The sequence below is a fragment of the Xiphias gladius genome, chromosome 4 (genome assembly GCF_016859285.1).
Source record: "Xiphias gladius isolate SHS-SW01 ecotype Sanya breed wild chromosome 4, ASM1685928v1, whole genome shotgun sequence".
Taxonomy (NCBI): Eukaryota; Metazoa; Chordata; class Actinopteri; order Istiophoriformes; family Xiphiidae; genus Xiphias; species Xiphias gladius.
The window spans coordinates 16,003,214-16,025,224 of record NC_053403.1 but is presented as its reverse complement, the minus strand read 5'-3'; the positions used below and the strand labels follow the sequence as shown (position 1 = coordinate 16,025,224).

The 22,011-nt window shown below is 41.1% G+C and overlaps 1 protein-coding gene across 2 annotated transcripts; it reads left to right on the top strand.

The window, feature by feature from the left end:
• Positions 1-105: 105 nt before the first annotated feature.
• On the top strand, positions 106-20,936 carry dpf3 (D4, zinc and double PHD fingers, family 3). 2 transcript variants are annotated; one of them, XM_040125436.1, is made up of 12 exons: positions 106-137; positions 7,537-7,697; positions 9,200-9,307; positions 11,493-11,626; positions 12,161-12,256; positions 12,508-12,580; positions 13,107-13,148; positions 14,389-14,526; positions 14,744-14,872; positions 18,402-18,514; positions 18,971-19,052; positions 19,230-20,936. In XM_040125436.1, exons 1-12 carry the CDS (start codon positions 106-108, stop codon positions 19,295-19,297), a joined length of 1,176 nt encoding a protein of 391 aa, XP_039981370.1. In that variant the 3' UTR covers positions 19,298-20,936. The 2 variants fall into 2 exon arrangements, with proteins under 2 accessions (XP_039981370.1, XP_039981371.1); XM_040125437.1 differs by lacking the exon at positions 13,107-13,148.
• Positions 20,937-22,011: the final 1,075 nt, after the last annotated feature.

Here is a 22,011-nt window from a genome sequence, read left to right as displayed (position 1 = left end):
GTAGGAAGCACAGTGCCCAGGACCGCATTGGCTGTTGTGTGTTTTTTCATAAGGGTCCCAAACTATACAGAGATTTGGAATATTGCGTTACTGTCCTGCAGGAAAATGGCGACTGTCATTCATAATCCTCTAAAATCGTAAGTAAATTTTAAATATTTCATGATATAATTGTATAGTTTGATTGCATTTAGTGATTGCGCATTAGAGTTATATAGGATTAAACGCGCGTTTAAATTAGACTCACACAATTAACGATTTTGCCATGTACTTGGACAGTCTCCGTGTGTGTGTTATCTGCAGGTACCGTTGCCTTTTTGCTGTGTTGTGTAATACTACCGTAAAAGCATGCACCCATGCACAATCTGCAGAGAAAGCATCTCCAACCCGCGCGTAAATGCCTGCGCTCACTCTCATGGACCGGGCTTCACTTGGACAGAAAGTTGCCCTCGTCCACATCCCGCTTTGTAAACACGGCTGACAGAAAGTTCACACGGAGGGCTCTTTGTCAGTGATGGACCGGGTGAATTTGCATAGATCATTTCATGCAATTAATAGTCACAAAGCGCGCACTGAGAGGGCGGCTCTCGCTCGCTGCGCGGCTCGTGCTGTTGAATAGATGTACGAAGAGCATAGCAGATTATTATATGTGATTATACAGTACTGGCCTTCATTCCACGCATGGGGACACCCGCACCGTAGCACCGATTTGAGGGGCGTGCAGTTTCCTTGAAGTTGTTAAAAACTGCGGACTTTTAACGGCGCTGGTCTTGATGATCTGCGCATGAACAAGTTCAGATTTTTAGTAACGTCTACCATAGAGCTGCATCGGTTAGGTTACCTTTATTGTGCAAAATTTGCAACCGCAAATATGAAGAAAAAAGCCTTATTAAAAACTAAGTTAGTGATGGACTTTAAAAGTATTAAAAGAGCAGAGATTTGAGTGACTTTCAGATCAGTTTATATTACCCCAATGCATGTCTCTCTTTCTGCTGGCTGACAGCACGTTTACCGCTGATCATGTGGAATGTGCAAAGAGAAGGTAGAAAGTTTCACAAAATCTGTTGTGCAAAAGGCCATATCAGTGTTTTAAACATAGCACGAGTTTAGAGGAATTTGGTAGTTACTTAATTGTTTCTTTTAATTTCCTTTTTTTTTCTTTTTTTTACAAAATTCGAAGGGTTTCGATGAGTGAGACATATACTGTACCATCTATCTTCTTTCACTCAAGTTAGTTTTGTAATAATGTCTTATTATCCACCACTATCATAAAAGCTCTACCTATATTGTAAAGCTGTTTGTTGAAAGCCAAAAAATATCTGACTTTGCCACAAAAAAAACAAAAAAAAAAACAACCCCCCCCCCCAAAAAAAAAAATCAGTTAAGCTTCTGTATTCTACCAATACAGATTAGGCTGTAGAGACTGTAGGAATACGCGTGTTTGTTTTTGTGTGTCTGCAGTTTTGCATGTAGAGCAGCAGATTAGGAGCATCCCAGTACTCTCCTGGGTCCATCTGTTGAGAGAGAGGGAGGTACATGTAAAGAAAGACAGTCTGATGCTGGTGCAGAGGGAGAGATGGTGGGAGGGCACCCCATCTGCCCTTCATATACGGCAGGACTTTCCCCCACTCCATCCAATATCTGGAAAAACAGAAAACCGTATGTGTACGTGCGACTCCACCTACCCAAACAGACATACACTCATAAGCCCATGCCATAATACAAGAGAAAACCGTATGTGAAATGATCGAGTAGGAGTGTAAGAGCTAATATCAAGTAACATATGAGTTACTACCACTGGAAATAATGTTGTGGTCCACTCTACAGACAGCACAGCTGTGTGAGTCCACTGTCCTTTTGAAACAAAGGGGCGCACTTGTCATCTGTCCTCGGGATGTGGCCGGTAAATCATATGCACTCAATAAGGACATGGAAATGATCTAGCCCTCCTCTCCTGCCAGTGCTCAGCTCTGAAAAATGAATTATAACCGTCAGCAGCTGGCAGTAAATACGTCTGGCTTTCTAGACTCATTCAGTCATGTTTAACCGTGCATATTTACTTGATTTATTTAAAGTCTCATTTTTACAAAGACCTCTTTGTGATTAAAACCTGGGAGACCGTGCAGGATGGGACTTAATGAAAAGCTGACATGAGAAGTATTCAGAGGAGCAGAATAATTCATAGTAATTCATATGCAGAGATGTGTTTATGTGCATACTGTATGTTTGCCGTCTTTCTTATCATTAGGTTTGGATTTACAGTGAACCAACGAACTCAGGTGGGAAATAGTTTGACTGTGTTAGCATAAGGATTGAAAGGATATGACATATGATTCGGGGAAATGTAAAGGAGATGGGGGGGGGTCACTGCGTTTGGGACTGTGTGTTTTTATTGTGTATGTTTGTTACATGAATGGGCAGTTATGCAGCCATGTGCCCCTCCCCCAGTTTGTGTGAGAGGCGTGAGTGAGTGATGTGTGTGTAGCGGGCCGGGTGGGGGTGGGGTGGTGGTGTTGGGGGTGGTGGTGGTGGGGGGGGGGGGTCTGTCTGTCTGGCTGCATGTACTGCATACATTTATGCTACACCCTCAAAACCCTGGCCTTTGTCTATCTTAGCCCAGGGAATGGGAATGTCCGGGAATGGTTTCCATGCAGTGATCAATCTTTTTCTCAATGTTTTGCACATAGAGCTGGCACATGCCCCCCCCCCAACCACCACCGCCCCACACACACCCCCACACACACACACACACACACACACACACACACACACACACACACACACACACACACACACACACACACACACACACACACACATACACATAAACACACACACAGCAAAAGAACACCAGCATCAGATTCAAGGTTTCCCCTCTGCAACACCCTTTCCTCTTTAGCTGCTTGCCCCCCCCGACTGGACCCTGCACCTTTCCCTTTTTTTCCCTTTGTGTGTCTGTGTGTGCGAGAGTGCGAGAACGCGCTCGTGTGTATACATATCTGCGAGCTGGAGAGAAAATGAGTGTGACAGGGTTTGAAAGGGAACACGTGTGCCCCGGGACACATCGGACCCCCCCCCCCTTCTGCCTCCTTGGCTCCTCCTCCTCCTCTCTCTGCCTTACCCACTGTTTGGCCTAAATACATGCCACAAAGATGCCTATCAATGCCCATATGCTGTTGCCCTGCACTAAACTTCTTTTTGGGCCTCTTACTAATTCCTAGCCCAAACTGGACTTCTTCCTCTCACTATCTTGTGCCCAGTTTGTGATAAACCCCCACCATTCCCTGACACTATTAGTTGTATTTAAAATTTCTTGGTGGGAAATATGTCGTCTCCTGAATAGATTTTCAGCCTCCTAAACACCTTTGGTGGTCTCATGGATGCTATAATCTCTCAGTCATCAGTTCGAGACGTTGCTTCAAAGCAGAGAGCTCGTTGAAATTTTTGACAAAGGTGTGATCATGGTAAATTAAGATAAGCAGGACAAGACGGACAAAACACCTTCTGCCTCAGGGCAAAATGATATTTATTTTTTAATCTAATACAGAAAATCAGGAACTATGATACCCATGATGAATATAATTCTAAATTAAGCAGGGCCGCAGATTATTTTCTCAATTAACTGAATAATCATATGGTCTAAAAATTTCAGAAAATAGTAAAATATGCTCATTATAATATCCCAGAGCTCTATTTGACATATTCAAATGAATCTGACTAACATTTAGTCTGTCATATACAGTATGACAAAGAAAAGAATCAAATTTTCACAGTTAAGAAGTTAATGAAAAATGACTGAAAGAATTATGATTATTTTAGCAGTTTAATTTTCTGTCAATTGACAATAATCGACCGATTGTTTCAGCTCTAAGATAGAAGAAACTAAGTTTTGTCACAATAAACTTTTCAGATATTGTTGAAACAGGGGTGTAGAGAGACGAACACAAATGTGGAGGGAAATATGACTGTCCACATTTGTATGAACTGTTATTTGTTATTTATTATCACAATAAATGTGATTTATTATGCTGAGTTCTTTCAGTAATTCATTATTCTATTTAGCAAGGAGGAAAAGAAAGAGATGTGAGTAATACGTAACAGACAGAAATACTTGGCAGACGAGAGTAAAATTGATGCAAACACAAAGCCAGTTAATAGAACTTCCTGTCCCCCTTGGCTAAGTGTTAAATGTAGGTATGAATATTCATAACGTTCATAAGCTCTGCCTTGGTAATCAACTGGTTCTTCGGGTTCATTTTCACTGAGCCTGAAGTGCAGTGCAAATGAAATTAGCACCTTAGCCATCCAATGAGGTCTCTCTCTGGCTGTGGTAACTCATTCATGGGCACTTGTGAGGGTCATAGCCCTTGATGTACTAAGAGTGAACAAAAGAGGGAACTGAAATGCAGAGAGACTCCCGCTCTCCATCTTTATAAGCTTCTACCTGGAAACATATGACCTGTAAATGATTAGCATTAGCTGATGAAAGGGCCCATCAATTCTTCTGTACTTGGCAGTGATAAGAGTGACCATCACGCACAAAGCTTCTCTCTGTGCTAGTATGGGAGCTATTGAAACAATCACAGTAGTACACACAGACACTAACGCACAGACACATGTTGCAACTGCAGATTCCATCAGTATCCAGGAAGCTGCTCACCAAGAGGAATGTGTTCTCCAACATGCAAAACTAGACTTACATAAGCACCATCACTAGGATCAGCCATACAGTCGACTAATGGGTACAAACACAAGCACAGTACAGTCTCTGATGGTTTAATTGGGTTCAGAGGGGGTGGGGGAGGATGTCTCAGGACATGCAGCCCATAGATGGTCCCAGAGGCATACATAGACACACACATATGCATACGCATGGGGTCTCTTCACTCTCACTCAACCAAACACATGAACACACCACACAGACAAATGCACGGCAGGCAAACAAGCGGGCCCAAACCCTCACTTATGTAAGAGTTTATGAAGCCGCCCGGGGACGTTATACAGGCGCTTTGTTGTTGGAAATGGGACAGAAACATACAGGCAGTATGGGATGACACAGGGAGGAAACGAGGGAAAGACAGATGAGGAGAAAATGCCTGTAGGTCCATACACACACGCACAAACACCCATGCATACAAACACACACACTTCGGTTGAGGGAACAAAGAGTGACAGCAGAGATAATGCTTTACCTCTGGGAATGTGAGTTATGTGACAGGAAGTCTCTTCTGGAGATTTGGATTTGACTACATCACTATGACTGCCAGTTTGTTATACTGTAAAAAGATGCAGCACCAAAAACACCAGCTGCACTCCTCATTTCTACAGGTCTCCTGCAAAAACCGCCACGTGTTTTAGCCCACATGTTATACATACACTGTGGAGCTGAAGGTGCACACAGAGCCACTTGAGGTTTTACTTTTTTACTAGTGCTGCTGCTGCAACTGAAATTTATTACTACTGTAATAAATTATATGAATAGGTACACCAAGGATTTGGATGACCTCTGGTGTACATCACTAGTGCTGATTTCTCTGCTAATCCTCTCAAAAACTGAATTTGAATGAGGCAAAGATATCTGTACCTTAAAGCAATAGTTTGACATTTTTGGAAATATGTTCATTTGCTCTTTGCTAGCCGTTGGATGAGAAGATCGATACCACTGACGTATCTGTGTAGTAAATATGAAGCAGGAGCCAGGAGACAGTTAGCTTAGCATTGCATGAGGACTAAAAACAGCTAGCCGGGCTCTCCCTGAGATCAGTACAAAGCCACTTTTGTTCAACTGTCATATTTAATACCACCCCTAATAATATGCCATGCAAAGTAGCTGTACTGTCCTATTACATCAGGTTTCTGTCCAGTAGAAAAAGTACAGACACGTGTGATTCCCTCCCACAAAATCTCATCAGCTGTCCAAATGTCAAAAGCAGTGTGTAATTCACATTCTACAAGCGTGAGGAAGATGCAATAACGCAGCTGTGAGATGAGAACCTTGATCTGTACTCCATGTGTCCAATGTTTCCATTTTCCCTTTTTTTAATTTATATATTTTTTTTCTCTGTTCTTTAGCAAATCATTGCTGTATCGTCTTCTGTAATTTCCCCCTTTCTCCCTCTTCTTTTACATGCAATATCTGGTTCGCTCCCCTGTCGCTACTTGCTCTACCCTCTCACCCTTTTCCTCCTCCATCCACCTTCCACTCCCTCCGCTTTCAAACACTGCACATCTTTGTGAGATTCAGTGTGACCAGAGTGCTGGTCCTCGTCCAGCTTGGCATTCTTTACATATCTGTGTAGAGAATCCACAGAGTGCCCATCTCTGCTCGGACAGTCAGAGAGACAGGATGATGAGCAGACAGATAGACATGTATGCACATAAACAGAGACAGACCTGCTGCTTTGGGTATAGGCCCATGAGGGCGATTTCTTTCTTTTTTTTTAACCTTTTAAACCTCCGCACCACTGATCATGTTGGCTTAAATGTAGACAATGTCTGGAAATCAGACATAGGAAACACTGACATCAAATTCTCCTTTATGTCTGTTTCATTTAATAAAGGTAACTTAATAGTAAACTCTGCTCAAGGATGGTGGAGCAGTTCAGTCTGTTGCCTCTGAAGCTGAGCCATGGGTGCCCCTTCTGGCTAAAGATCAAATCCTATCAGAACTTTCTTCCCTCTATCTTCTTCTTTGGATTTCAGCTATGTCATTAAATAAAGAATAACCTACTAAAGGTGGATATTTAATCTGTGGCAAAAGTGAGATAATCTTGGTTTATTCTGTCTGTCTATAATGATCTTAGCTGCAGAAATCTTGCTTCTAGACAGAGACTGTGGAGGTTATTAATGGCTCACATCCTGATATATACCCTCTGGTTGGTCGATAAGTGTGTGTGTGTGTGTGTGTGTGTGTGTGTGTGTGTGTGTGTGTGTGTGTGTGTGTGTGTGTGTGTGTGTGTGTGTGTGTGTGTGTGTGTGTGTGTACACCTGTGTAGCCCATCTATTGTGTGGACTTCGATCCAGCCCTCTGACTCATCTATCATTTTGACAGGATGAAAACATTTCTTCTACGCTTATGGTTCATAATTGTTTCCTGTATTGTGTGTGCCTTCACAGCCCTTATTGTGCCCCACCTGTATACTTGATTTGCAGACCATATCAACTCATCAGCCGCCCAGCACATGTTATTGCCATTAACTATCCACAAAGACGTGCATTCAGCTGATAGGACTTCAACAGCAGGAATGACTCAGTGCACAGAAAGCAGATATCGAAAAAGCATGCTGCAAATAGCATGGATCAATAGCAAAAATAAGACTATAATGTTACTTGTGGGTAACTTGAGTTCACAAAGAATTATTTTTTCAATCTACTTCAGATGTGAAATGAATGGAGCAGTTGCAGTAGAAGTAAAAGATAATGAGCCTGATTCATTACATTACATGAATTACAAGTGATCATCTTCTGTCTGTGTTCTTTCAGGTCTGTCTGCCTCACTACTTGCTACTTTTTCTTGTTTCTCTGTCTGTCTGTGTTCAGGCTGGGTGACCAGTTCTATAAGGAGGCCATCGAACACTGTCGCAGCTACAATGCCCGTCTCTGTGCCGAGCGCAGTGTGCGCATGCCCTTCCTGGACTCGCAAACTGGTGTGGCACAGAACAACTGCTACATCTGGATGGAAAAGCGCCACCGACAGCCCGGTGAGAAACACTGCAAGGGTTGAAAAAACGTTTTACTCCTACTTTTATTAAAGGAATAATTCTACATGTTGTGAAATCCAGTCATCAGCTATCTTGAGTAGAGTTAAATCGGGAGATTCACACAAATCTCTTATCTGTCTGTTCAATAGAAGGCTAATAGCCTCGCAGCAGGTTAGCTTAGCTTAGCATAAAGACTGGAAACAGAAGGAAACAGCTAGCCTGGCTCTGTCCAAAAGTCACAAAATCTACCTACCAGAACCGCTAAAGCTCATTTATTAGCATGTTACATATTGTTTTTTAAAATTCTTTTTTTTTTTAAAAATTCACTGTAAAAACATCAAGTATTATTTTTATTATTTCAAGTAAATTCTTGGAGTCTTATTATCACTGCTATTGCCAGGTAATCAATTATGGATTCAGGAAGTCACTGCAAAATCTAACATGTTAATTCGTGAGATTTAAAAGTCAATAAAAAAAAATCAAATCAACCGCTCTTGTATATTTTATGAATTACTACTTGCTGATTTATCCTGAGACACGCAGTCAGCATGTGTTCTTCACATCTGGGTCGCCTGTTCAGCCAAAGGGAACAATCTGCTCTTTGCTGAGAGCTGGACACAAATAGCCTGCTCTCCATCTTGTATGTAAAGCCCTTCAGGCCACACCCTATACTTTGTGGCCGACTAACTCACATTATATGCATTTATTCTGGGTTTATCCCTCCCCTGCTTTTTTCTTGATTTTTTTTTCTCTGTCCATGCATGCATTAAAAAAAAAAAAACCTTCTCTTCCTCCATTTTTTTCTTCTGCTAAGCTAATGAAGGAATATGATTAGACACAAGGGGAGAGACCAAAATATTCGATCCAAGTAAAAGAAGCCTGCTTTGCTGAAATAGTGACAAGGCAGTATTATTGACATAGTTATTTGGAGTAAAACTGAATGTAAAACTATTCTAAATATTAAGTAACATTTCCACACTTATATGTCTGATAAACTACCCAAAGCATTGTTGTCAAAATTTCAGATTTTTATGTAACAAACAGCTTCTGGAATCTGACCACAAGAGCTGGATTTTTCTGAATATGTGGACCATTGGCCTGAACACTGAAATTGGGACATATTAAGTGTCAAGAAAACAAGACTAGTCCACTGTGTGTATTTTTGTGTGTGTGGCTTTGCGAATGTGTGTGGAGAGGTCTCAGAGCAAGTTTTGTTAAAATTGTAAGCATGCCAGTGGTTGTTAAAATTCTTCCTGTGTGCCTATGTGTCCGCTTGTGTGTACATATACTATATATGTGTGTGTGTGCGTGTGTGTGTCCGTGTGTCTGTGTGTGTGTGCGTGTGCATTTGTGTTTGTGTGTGTGTGTGTGTGTGTGTGTGTGTGTGTGTGTGTGTGTGTGTGTGTGTGTGTGTGTGTGTGTGTGTGTGTGTGTGTGTGTGTGTGTGTGTGTGTGTGTGTGTGTGTGTGTGTGTGTGTGTGTGTGTCTGTCTGTGCGTCCAGGCCAAGCGGTGGGACAGATGTATACCTACCCTGCTCGTTGCTGGAGAAAGAAGAGGCGACTCCACCCTCCTCTGGATCCACAGCTCCGCCTGTGTGAGCTTCGACTAGGTAAGACAAACAACACACACACACACACACACACACACAGATACACACACAGCCCAGCAGCACATTGACATGTATACACAGTTAAAAGCCATGGCCACAGCAGTACTGACCATACAATAACTGGCGCACCCTCTCATTTTTCTGTTGAAGGAACTTTCATTTAAATGCACATATACTGTACGTTATGTCTGTGCCCTCTTGTCCTCTTGTATAGCTGCACAGAGCTGTAGGCGTGCTGAGTGGCGTTATCTGACGGTATCTGGCGCTATCTGACCATCTGGCTCTGGTTAGCCCGTCTCTCTCGCCAGGTCCCCAGGTTCATTCTCTCCCCTGAATCAATGCCTCCTCTCACTGTTCTCTGGCAGTAGACACTCACGCACATACACACATGCATACATGAGCACACAAGCACTCCCACACATGACTCTTGCTCTCTGTTACAGCACAGAGGCACCCTAACTGGGCCTCTATAATCATTTGTCCATGAGGCATTAGAATGTGAGTGAGTCTTGTGAGGTGGAAGTGTGTGTTTCTTTATGTGTGTGTGTGTGTGTGTGTGTGTGTGTGTGTGTGTGTGTGTGTGTGTGTGTGTGTGTGTGTGTGTGTGTGTGTGTGTGTGTGTGTGTGCATACATGCATGCATATGTGTGTTTTATAGGGGATTTTAGCAAAGGAATGCCCCAAGAACCTGATACAGGGGAGACATAAAGGAAGGTCTTTGTTTCTGCTTTGCCACACCATTGTTTCCTCCTCGCTGTCTTCCAGACGCAATATAATACTCCAGAAGTTTCCACCGAAAACGACTCAGCTTTAAGCAGAGGACACAGTCATTTACAGGAAAAAAAAAAAGAGAAGAAACTCTTCAGAGCTGCAACCAACCAGCAACCAAAGCACACAAAGAGAGAGAAAAGTAGTGATATACTTTAGTTAGCAAGGACAGGAAAGCCTCTGTAGCGGAGGGTGAACAAGCAGAAGTCTACAGTTGTTTTTTTTTTCTGAAATCCAATTCTGCAGTTTGGCCCAGATATCTATCATAACAGAATACAGGAATGTGAGTGCTCCTCTCTCGGGCTTTTGGAAATGCTTTATGTTTATTTAATGCTTCCTGAGCAGAGAGGTTTGTCTGTGTGTGTGAAGATATACAGAGGCTCTGTCACAAGGTTACTTTGAAAGAGTTTGAAACCAGAATTTTAATTCCTTGTTTTTGTAGATTCTCTGCTTTTCCTTTTGCATGTTACAGCTCAAGTCAGGGGCTGTGCCTCAGCAGCCATTTTGCTTTCCTCAGAATATAAATTCCTTGTTTAATCTGATGAGAGGAATAAAGGTGCAAGCGAGGGTAGATGACACTGAGGGCTGTTTATATACATATTTGGGACTTTGGCAAAGATTTAATTGGGTCTGTATGAATGTTTTTTCATGTGTGGCTGGAGTGGAGGATGCTTTTTGGCTCCACTTACACCGATCAGTTAAAACATTAAAATAAATGACCGGTGTTAATGTTGTGGCTGATTGGTGTATTCTCTCCATGTTTGCCCCGGAGAGTCAAAGGAGAGGCGGTGGGGTTATGAAGGGGAAAGAGGATGGGTGAGGGCAAAGAAAATGGTGGGGGGGGGGGATTTAGTATAAAAGAGGAGAAAGGGTGTCAGCAGAGAACAGAGAGGAGGTACATACTGTATGGTGGGGAGAGGAGGAGGAGGGAAAAAAGGAGACAAAGTGGTACAGCAGCTCTGTATTCAATAACAGTGTCTTACAGTCTTGGTAGCCCGGCTCAGTCCCTGCCTTTCTTATCACATCCCTGCTTTCATTCTGTTTTCATCCTAGTATTATTATTAGTTCAAAGACAAGGACAGAGTCAATGCTGCAGCAAGTTCATCTCTGTGGAAATGAAAAGAGGGAGAGGAAGAAAGCTCAAGTAGATTGGAAGAGGAAAGAAGAGAGATACAATTTAAGCTTACAAGCAGTGATTTAAAAGCTGGTAACTCAAGTGGCCTGCAGATAGCCAGTAGAGGAAATGTAACTACGGTAGTATATAAAAGTATATTTAAGCCAATCAATGTGAATAGTAAATTTGAATGCACACACACTTTTTACCGCCTCAGACACACACACGCACACACACACACACACACACCTACCATCTCAAATACTCTTCTTTATCTTATTCTGCTCTGCCATGTCCTCCTCAGAAGCCGAGCTGGCCCCCAAGCGTGAGGTGCCCCCAGGGGAGGCCACAGCCTTGGAGGCCCTCCTGAGGGGAGACAGCCTATTGGAGAAAAAAAACAGCATCAGTAAGGAAGAGGAGACGTTGCTGGAAATACAGGTATATGTTTTTTTTGTTATACGTTTGTTGTGTATCAGACATCATTAAGTTATGCTTAGTATCCTGTTTTAGTAGATGCAAATCTAATATCCTCATAGCTAGGAGTACAAAGTCAAGGGCAACTGTATTTAGCATTTTTAGATATAGCATGACCTGGATGACTCTTGTGAATCTTCACAGACATTTATATCCATGGTTGTTCAAGGTGCCTTGACAATCCACGTTAAACATATACGTAAGGTCTTAACAAAAAATGAATTTACTGGATGGTCTGAAAATGCAAATTCATCAGTATCATCCCTGTTTCTCTGTCTCTCGTCCAAGGATGAAACTGCCCATTGGGGGGGGGGAAATTTGATGCGTATTAAATTTGATAGTAGCATTAGTTTTAAAATGAATAATCTCACTACAACCGAGAGCAGTGGAAATATCAGAATATTAAGCTATACTTCTACATTGTACTGTTCACCCTCTTTTTTAACCTTTTCATGCCCTAGCTCTCTCTCTTTCTTTATGTGTGTTCGCACTCTGCAGAGAGTACTGGAGGCAGAAGAAAATGGGGACGGTTTCCATGATGATGAAGACTTTGAAATGGATACTCCAAAGAGAAAGAACAGAAACCGAGGCAAAGTGAGTGTCAGAGACAAAACACAGATTTTACATGTGTGTGTGGTCTAAAAGAGAATGATAACACAGTTTCACAGTTTTCTAGGACAAAAGCAGCTCTGTAGGCCTGTAGTTAGGCACAGCAGTGCTTTTAGCTAAATAACATCAGCATGCTAACATGCTCAAAATGACAGCTTTCAAATATCCTGAATTTGTGTTGGAATGTTCATACATTGGAGGATTAAATATCAGATGTACGTTGTCTTTCCTTTCAGAGCAGAGGATCAAGTCGCCGGAGGTCAGAACCTGTTAACATTGACGACCAGGACAAACCATACGTCTGTGACAGTAAGAGAAGAGAAAGCTTGATTCGTGTGCAATTATGTGATCAGGTTATTAGTTTGTTCTTCAGATGTTAGTCGAAATTCAGAATCCCAGTGTCTCTTAAAGCTCAAGGAAGTGGAGAAACTCTGTTCTCCTTAGACCTGGCCATTAAAAACGACTTAATATTTTACCTACTGTAAATTAATTCCTTTATGATGTATTGTCAGGAAACCTTTCTCTACATGCCTGCTCCAAATTTTTTAGAAAACTATCAGACGAGTCATTTTCTTTCATCTTCCAATGGTAGCCCTCTCCTCTTCTGTTTCTAAGAGCAGTCCTCTGCAGCATGAAGAAAGAGTTTGCTGTTAATCCAGACCTGACTAGCATGCCACTTACGTACTTGGGCAAAAGTCCCCAGGAATGGATTGCCATGGGGATGTGGACAGAGATAGCCACACTGACTGAGCCTCAAACAAATGAATTTCATCCTCATTTTGTGTCTTGTTCTGTCTTTCCTTTATTGTTTGCTTTTGTGTCTTCTCTGTTCCAGATAGATACAAACAAAAGCATAACTCAAAAAAGGCTGAAGAAGGTATCTGAACCTGTTGCCATATTGTCTTTCTAGGGCTCCATGAACTGTCTTTATGATTGGCCCTTCTGCTCATGGGCATCTGGTGTGGGAATGGCTGACTGAATGCTAATCTTTTGGAGATATCTAATGCTTTAAAATGCTTTAGGCTAGTACAGAAATCTCCTCCTGCAGTGGAAGCATTGCACGACACTAACGCTACTCCATTTGCCTTAATGCTTACTCATTGCAAGGCATGCACCAAATCACGCTCTAGCAGCAGCTCAGCTAATGCTGCACTGAGGGATGCATGTTTCTTAGGTCACTCTATAGCTGTGATGTGATCCACGGATGTAGCCATTGTAGAAGTGTTGTAAGGCCTTCTTTTTTTTTTCTTTTGGAAAATTATAATTGTTATCAGTTTTTAACCATGGAGTGGCAAGGGCAACACAAGGTCATTTATAAAGGGATGGATAGCTTTCCATCTATGTCTTATTTGGTCACACTAACTAAATTTGAGACAGAAATGGCCGCAAAAGTAGCAAAACTGCAGCACTACAATAACGCACTAGATAGATAATGAGAAACTTCTATGATGGCTACAGCTCTATTGTGTTCAATGTGAAGAGTCTTCATTTATTCCAAAATCTAATACAATGTAAGACTAAATATATATAGTCTGTGCAATGTAATTCTAGCAGACAAAGTGCTTCCTTCATTTCTTTTTATATTCATTAAATATTTATATTAATTATATTTACATATTAAGTGATGGTGTCACAGTACAATAACAACAAGATAAACTTAAGCTCAAGCGTTAATGGCTTGCTTACACTAACCCACAGTAACGTTAGTAATGTAAAGAGCAGGCAAACCTAACGCAAAGAAGTCATTGTTTGTTACAAAAGTTGTAGGCTGATACTTTTAGTGTGCCTCGGTGTGTCCTTTTACTAACTAGCTTCTCTGAAGTTAGAAATATAGCATCATATATAGCAGCATGGTGTGGATGCATTGGGACAGTCAGGTTAAACTGAACATTTCTAGTGTATACTTGATTTTTGTAGAGTGCAAGCCATCAAAGATGAAAACTGACAGTGAGTTGAAGTTTTCTTTGACATCTTGCATAAAATCTGTTAATTTTTTCTTCAGGCAGGGATGACGGTGGACATTGAGCAGACTTTTTAATTTACTACTCCATCCTAGTTAATCTATGTTGCACAAGGTTTTACATTTTTCTAATGGACCTGTGATGTTCTATCTGTAGTCTGTGGAAAGCGCTACAAGAACCGGCCCGGCCTGAGCTACCACTACACCCACACTCACCTGGCAGAGGAGGAGGGTGAGGAGGAAAAGGAAACAGAAATGGCCCCATCTCCTCCACAGAGCTCAGACAACCACAAACGTAAGATGCTACATAGAGCTACAGACGTTTTCTGAAAATTGAAGCTCTGGAATGCCCTAATACTTTCCAGAGAGCAGCACCTTTAAATTCAGAGTAACGTATAACAATGCAATTTTTCAAATCACAGTTTATAATATCTCAGTTGACCTCGAGCTGTCAGGAAATAAACGGCAGCTCATGTATACTTTTCCTTACATGTGTCTGTCCCTGCCAACAGCTCAGAAGGGCCCAGATGGTGCCATCATCCCCAACGACTACTGTGACTTCTGCCTGGGCGACCAGGACTCAAACAGGAAGACAGGCCAGGCAGAGGAGCTGGTGTCTTGCTCTGACTGTGGACGCTCTGGTGAGTCCCCAACATCTGCAACTTTTTCCATTGAAACTTCTGGTTCTTTGTTGACATCAGCATTTAAACCACAAGTAATAGTTTTGTTTCCTGCCAGTCAAATTAGTGGATTTAAAAGAATGTCATATGAGTAACTTTAAGAGCACAGCAAGAGAATACAACCCTTATTAAAGTAACAGTTCAACATATTGAGAAATACACTTATTTTCTTTCTTGTTCGATGAAAAGACTGATAACTCTGTCATTGCTATGTGTTTAATATATAGCTGCTGACAGTGGCCGGTTACCTTAGTCTAGCCTAGCATAAATACTGGGAATGGGGAAACAGCTAGCCTGGCTCTGTCCAAAGGTAACAAAATCTACCTACCAGCACTTCTAAAGCTCACTAGTTAACACATTATATATTTGTTTAAATACGTTTGTTTAATGCATACAAAGTCCAAAGCATAAAAACGTCAGGTTGTGATTTTATGGGACGTTTTGCATTAATTATAAAAACAAGATATAATAGGTTGATTAATGAGCTTTAGAGGTGCTGGTAGGCAGATTTTGTTACCTACGAACCGAGCTACGCTAGCTGTTTTCCCCAGTTCTCAGTCTTTAAGTCAGGCTAAGCTAAGCTAAGCTAACCCTCACCTAGCTTTAGCTTCATATTTAGCGTACCTACATTAAAGTGATATAAATCTTTTCATGTCTCTCTCGTTAGTAAAGACGATAACCATATTCACGAAAAGGCCAAACTATTTCTTTACAAAATAAACAAGATTTTCAGAAGTTAGCCGTCTGCGAGTTTCATTCTTTAATTTGTGTTTACTACACATCTCATTTTTGTTTCCCTTTGCTTCCTTTTTATCCACAATCTTGTTCATGTGTATTCCTGGCTTCCTTGCGATGTTTATCTGTGCTACATGGACTAAAATGGTGTGTCTCCGATGCAGGTTAAGACTCTGCATCAAATATATATATAGATATATATATTTATATATGGAGTAATAATTACATAATTTCTTTGGCTAAAATATTTTGGAAAGTACGTTAATAAGTATTCTATCATTACAAAGTCTAGCTAGGCCTTGGTTGATGATGTAAATTTCATTAGACATTTATGTTGTGCAGTGAATTGAGCTTTCATGTTGCTACAGTGTCTTTTCAATGGGTTATCGATGAGCCTTGTAGACCATGAGAATTGAGAGCCAACTCCTGGAACTCTTTGCAATTTTTCATTTAAAATAATATTGATTCATAGGCCCCGCTGCTTGCTTTCATCCTGCATGCTCCTCCATGTCAGCCTTGTACATCAGTAAGGTCTTCTGCCTTTTGAAGACATGCCTTCAGTCTTTTGTTGCTCAGTTTTCATGCATTACCTTTCAGCACATTTGGCTGCATTTTCTGTTTCTTTTCCCCCCTTTTTTTCCACACCCGCCAAAGGCGCATTTGCTGGATATTTCAACAAAAATTTTCTCGAACCAGCTCAACTGTGAGTAGGGTATTCATTTCAGCAAGTGAGATGTTTTTACTTGCTACGGTAGTTTTTTAGAACAGCTGCAACAGTGTGTGGCCTTGTCTGTGTTGCTCTGACGCTGATGTTTTCATGGTAGCTGGAAGAGGAGGAGTGAAGAAGGATGGGAGGAAGATGAGTGCTCTAGAAGAATTGTTCGGCAACGCGTCAGACAGCGAGGCCTCCACGTTTCATGGCTTTGAAGAAGCAGAGCTGGACGTTTTGTTTTCAGACGATGATGATGCTGTGGCTGACAGCTGATAACAGGACGGCTTGACTAGTTGGACCTCATGGCAATAAAAATCCTTTTCTGATTAAATGTTTTCGTTGAGGGAAAAGTGAAAGACTGAAAGCAAAGACCGGACTACAGTGGCTCACCTTGAAGACACCTCTACCTGAAAAGTCACCGGATTATTCTGAACTCTTTTATTTATGTATAAAGCCAGCTTCTTCTTGATAACTTGGTCTCTGATGGACACCAGTGGTTTCTTTTTTAATCATGCTCATATGGATTTTACTGTTATGGCATTTTCCATTTTTCATAAACAAAAAGTAAACGCCTTACACTTGACATTGCTTGCATCAGATAATCAAGACAATAGGCTAAACGACACGGCTACATCCTAATTAATTCTGGACTGAAAAAGTTAATAGCAGACATGGTGGACCAGAGAAAATGGAGTAAATTACATGACTGGCCACTAATGTGGAAGGGGGAGGGATGAACGTGGACTCTTGAGTCACTCCATTGGCTAAAGAGGACAGGTAGCCGAGAGGTAAGAGCCAATCGCCACTCCATTGCTCCTCTCTGTCTTTAAAAACTAGATTCTTTCTTATTTTAGTAGATGGTGAGTAGAAATGCTTATTCTAATACCTGGTGCTAAGTGCTATGCATTTACGATGATAGGCCCATCTATGAATATATGAATCTATTTCTTCCCAACCGTCATTCCCCGTTTTGATTTTGGGTGGCAGGCAGCAATTTAAACATCTCTGCTATAAATTCTACTCAGGTCCCGTTTTTCTTTACTCACCTGTCAGAGGCTGACAGGTTATGTGTTCAATGTTTCTGGTTGCTTTTCCAGTCTAGATGTAAATTAGTTCATCCTTGATTATGGCTCATTCATGGCTCATTGATACCCCATTGATACCACGGTGATGCAGATAACTGTGCTCATAAGTTGCTGACAGCACGGTGAGGCTGTGGGGAGGCTATAAAAGGCATTGGGAGTAGCTATAAAATGTTTTTTATTGAGATAAAGAACAAGAAGATAATTTTACATATACCAAATATCATTTTTTGTGTGTATTCTCGGCTGTACATTTAAGGGAAGATGATAAAATACTGCTTGGCTGTGTTTTCCTGCACACGCATCACTTGCATGTGTGTTTTTTTTGCCAGACACACAGTATAATCACTTGTCTTTTGTGGCTAGATGGCTTTTGATGCTAATTTTCGCCCAGCTGTATGAACCATCAATGCCATGGCGTGCAGTTACACTTGCCTGAATCACAGACACACTTAACACTTACTGCTGGCTGTTGTATGACAATCTTAGAGTATTTTCTGAATGAAGGGAGAAATAATGTTTTCTGGGGTTTTCTTATTTATCTCAACCAGGGAAAGCATTGCATTCCAATAACCTATTTTCTTTGAAACAAATTGAAAAGACCAATCTATAGTATCAAGGAATTACTTAAAATAAAATGCAGCAAATTACAAACTCTTAGCATATTGGAAATAGTCTTTATTCATTTTCAATAATATAGAAAATGCATCATCAGTGTGCCTGAAAGCCTGAAGCCAGCACCGGGGCAAACAGATACAGCTGCTGTAAATATGATGTAGATGAAATTGATGTAAATATGTTTCGATGTTCTGCCACATCTCTATAAACTCTTACATGAGAAAATACCACTGACTTTGCTTTGTAAACATTTCTGGCTATCCACTCTTTCCTCCCTTTCTTCCTTCCTTCCTTCCTTCCTTTCTTCTTCACTCTTCTCGTCTGTCCTCTTCGCCCTTCACAGGTCACCCCACATGCCTGCAGTTCACTGAGAACATGATGCAGGCGGTGAGGACGTACCAGTGGCAGTGCATCGAGTGCAAGTCTTGCAGTCTCTGTGGAACCTCAGAGAATGACGTACGTATACCGTAGTGGAGGGAAACGTCAGTGTTCAGATGTTAGTACCAGATTTCCTTTTGAATTTGCTTTGAACTGCGTCAAATTTGACATGTTTTTCTTTTAATGCTGTGACCTTTCCACAGCCAGCATTCAGCCTGTCATACGCAATACATTACACTAAATGTATGCCAGGCAGATATACACTGTATAAGCTTGATGAATTACACATCATGTGAAAAAGGTTTTCTTTTTCATTACAGGTTTGAAAAAAAAAATCATACCCAGTCAGTGACTCAATAATATGTTTTCTTATTGAATAAAAGCTGTATTATAATTTATTATCATAAACCCAGAGGGCAGCCACATAAGTTCGTTTTTTTGTATAGCACCATTTTAGGGTTTATAATTATTTTTCTGCCCCCTGTACACATTTCATACACGATTTAAGATGTTGATTGTGTGCTGCCCGTGTAGGACCAGCTGCTGTTCTGTGATGACTGTGACAGAGGATACCACATGTACTGCCTGAAGCCTCCAATGACCCAGCCTCCTGAAGGTACGCCAGCTGAGAGCCACTCTCATGGGTTTTAATATACAGTACATCAGTGGACTACCACTATATACAGTATGTTATGAGCAGTAGATTTGAGACAGGCTACAATCAAAGGCTATATATGGAAAAGAGCACAGACGACAAAGATTTCAGACTCTCTCTGTCTCTCTCTCTCCACAGGGAGCTGGAGCTGTCACTTGTGTCTGGACCTGTTAAAGGACAAGGCCTCAGCCTATGGAGAAGCATAATAACATCCTGGACATTCTTCTCAACAGACATATACACACAATATATACAGTATCTGTACATATAACAGTTTTACATGCCCACACACTAACAAAAGCTTTATCTCATATAGATCCGAAAAAACACAGATTCAAACAAACTGTCTCTCTCACACACACACATACACACACATAAACTCCAGTGCATTCGCAGGCTCAGGGCTGTTTCCTGTGTGAGGCACAGAGATCCTCTACCTCTCATATAGCCAAGCAACACTCCAGATGCAAACGCCATCAACATGCAATCTCGATCATAATTCAGCCAACAGCAGGTCTGCCATTCAGTCATTTCTCTACCTCACCCCTCAGCAAACAGCAAGAATCCAAAGCAAGATTGAAAAAGACCGCACTGTGTAGTACGTGTGTATGTGGAATACATGTTAATTTTAAACCAAACATCTGAAATCTCTGGACGTTTCCCCCATGATTAAAATTTATTTGAGTTTGAAGTGGGAGATGTTTCTCCCCGACTATTTGCTGAAGCTGTTTCACTTGCTTCCCTCGCTGCTCAAGCTCTACAGTGGGGGAACCTGAGTGGGTTTGACTGATGTTTGTTTAAATTTCTCATTCCAGCTGTACTCCTCTCTTGTGTTTAAACTTTACAGTGACATTCCTATTTTATATCTGGACAGACTCAATGTTACGTATGCCATCTTTCACAGTATTTGTCAAGCTTGGAGAAATTTATATCAAACTCTAAGAGGAAATGGGGCGATAAAACATCCTTGACTATCATTCCTTTTGGAGCATGTTGACATTTTTAATCCACGTCTGTTTTCTGTATCCTTGCAGTCACTAGGATACCATATTGCTCAATGTGACACTTTACACAAGATTTAACATGGATGTGTAAGGCAGGAGTTGCTCAGCGACGTCCCCAGGCCAGAGAAAAATGGACAGCAACACAAACCCAGTAATGCCCCCAAGTGTGTAGTTAAAATAGCACTTTCATGTAAAACGCCAGCTGCAAATGTACATAGCAGTGTGTTGCTATTGAGGGACCTGCTGCCATCTGCAACCATTGCCGAGCCATATGATGGTCGGAAGGGAAAGAATGCAGTCCGCTGGTGCTTCTACAGACATCAAAAGCACGAGTCCTACTTGTGATCATTGCACCAAAATGGAAAAATACTAAGTAGAGGGTTAGTAAAAGATAGCATAAACTCCCGTGAAAGATGAGTCTCGATCAGTATACGAATTAAAAATGAGCACGGTCTCACATACTCCCACTCAAGAACGGGTGCTGGTGGAGGTGGGCCACCTACCTCTGATTAGAGGGCATTAACTTTCTTTTTTTTATATAAATTTCATGACATAAAGAAGTCTCAAACAGGTAACTCTATGTCTGCATTGGCCTTGAAAGGTTCAAGATGATTTAAAACAGTAGATGGCGTGTTGAGCCATTTTCAACCCATGAAATACCGATTTTTATAACTTTGGTGAGAAATGTCAACATCAACACCAGCAATGATTTGTTTCATCACACTACTGTCATATCATTTAGTTTACAGCTCAAAAAACATGTTTAAGTGTGCAGTACCTCTTCAATACGAACATGAAATGCATTTTCTTGCATTTTTTTCATTGGCATCTGGTCTTCAAATGAAAATCAAAACATGAGAACCTTTCTATCAGCAGACAGTTTGACTTGTCATAGCAGGAAAAGCAAAGGTGGAACTTACAACATTAACAATGGCTCCATTCAAGTAATTACTGCAATACAATTTAATAATTTTACTCTTTACTAAGCCCTGTCCCCCCTTAGTTAATGTTGCTGAACCTGTCAGATTTCCTTTCTAACACAGCACATACAGAGTTTACAATGACAATGGTAACAGGTAATTTCTTTGAAGCAAACGGCCTTCAGTTTCACACAGAAGTAAACAGAAACAGACATTTAATTTCTAGGCAACAACTCAGCTTTGTCAGCTGAAATAACAACTGTCGCTAGCAGGTTTTATCAGCTGTAGCTAACTAGCTCTTTAACACTGATTTCACGATTCGGCTTAAACAAAAAATCCATTTCCAGCTGTCTTTTTAATGTTTCCAGCAGACTCCTTTTAAACATCGTAAAAAGGGTGATGGCTATGTAGCCAATGATACAGCTAATGGTAAAACCCTGAAGCTAAAGCTATAAGTTACATACAAAAATTAACATCCTCACCAGTTGATGGACCATGGAAATAAGGAGCCACATTGTTTTTGTATTGGAAGATTGAGTTATTTCGCCTCAGTACTATCGTACAGATGTTAATTTTTTTCCAGACTCTGATATTATTATATCCTGGCTGCCATGAAGTGGATGCTCCTGTCCTGAACTAGGATTTTTTAACCTGTAACCCCACATAATGATTTAGTTTGAAAGGTGCAAAGTAAATCCAGATAAAAACATTTCCATCTTACAGTAGAGCAGATAACATCCTCTTTAATCCGTTGTTTACAATTTTACTCGTTTTTTGGGTTTTACAAAGATTTGAAAAATAAATTTCTCTAAATTCTTTAAATGCCGAGTACTGCTGGTGCACGATGAACACTTCTTCTGCACGTGGGCAAATCCAAAGCTGGAAACACCTGCAATGCCCAGTTGCTAAGAGTTGATTTGAAGTTGCTGTTCAGGGGAGGGGTTTGGTGAATTGACAATTAATGTTGTTAATAATTACACCCAGTAATCTGCTGTG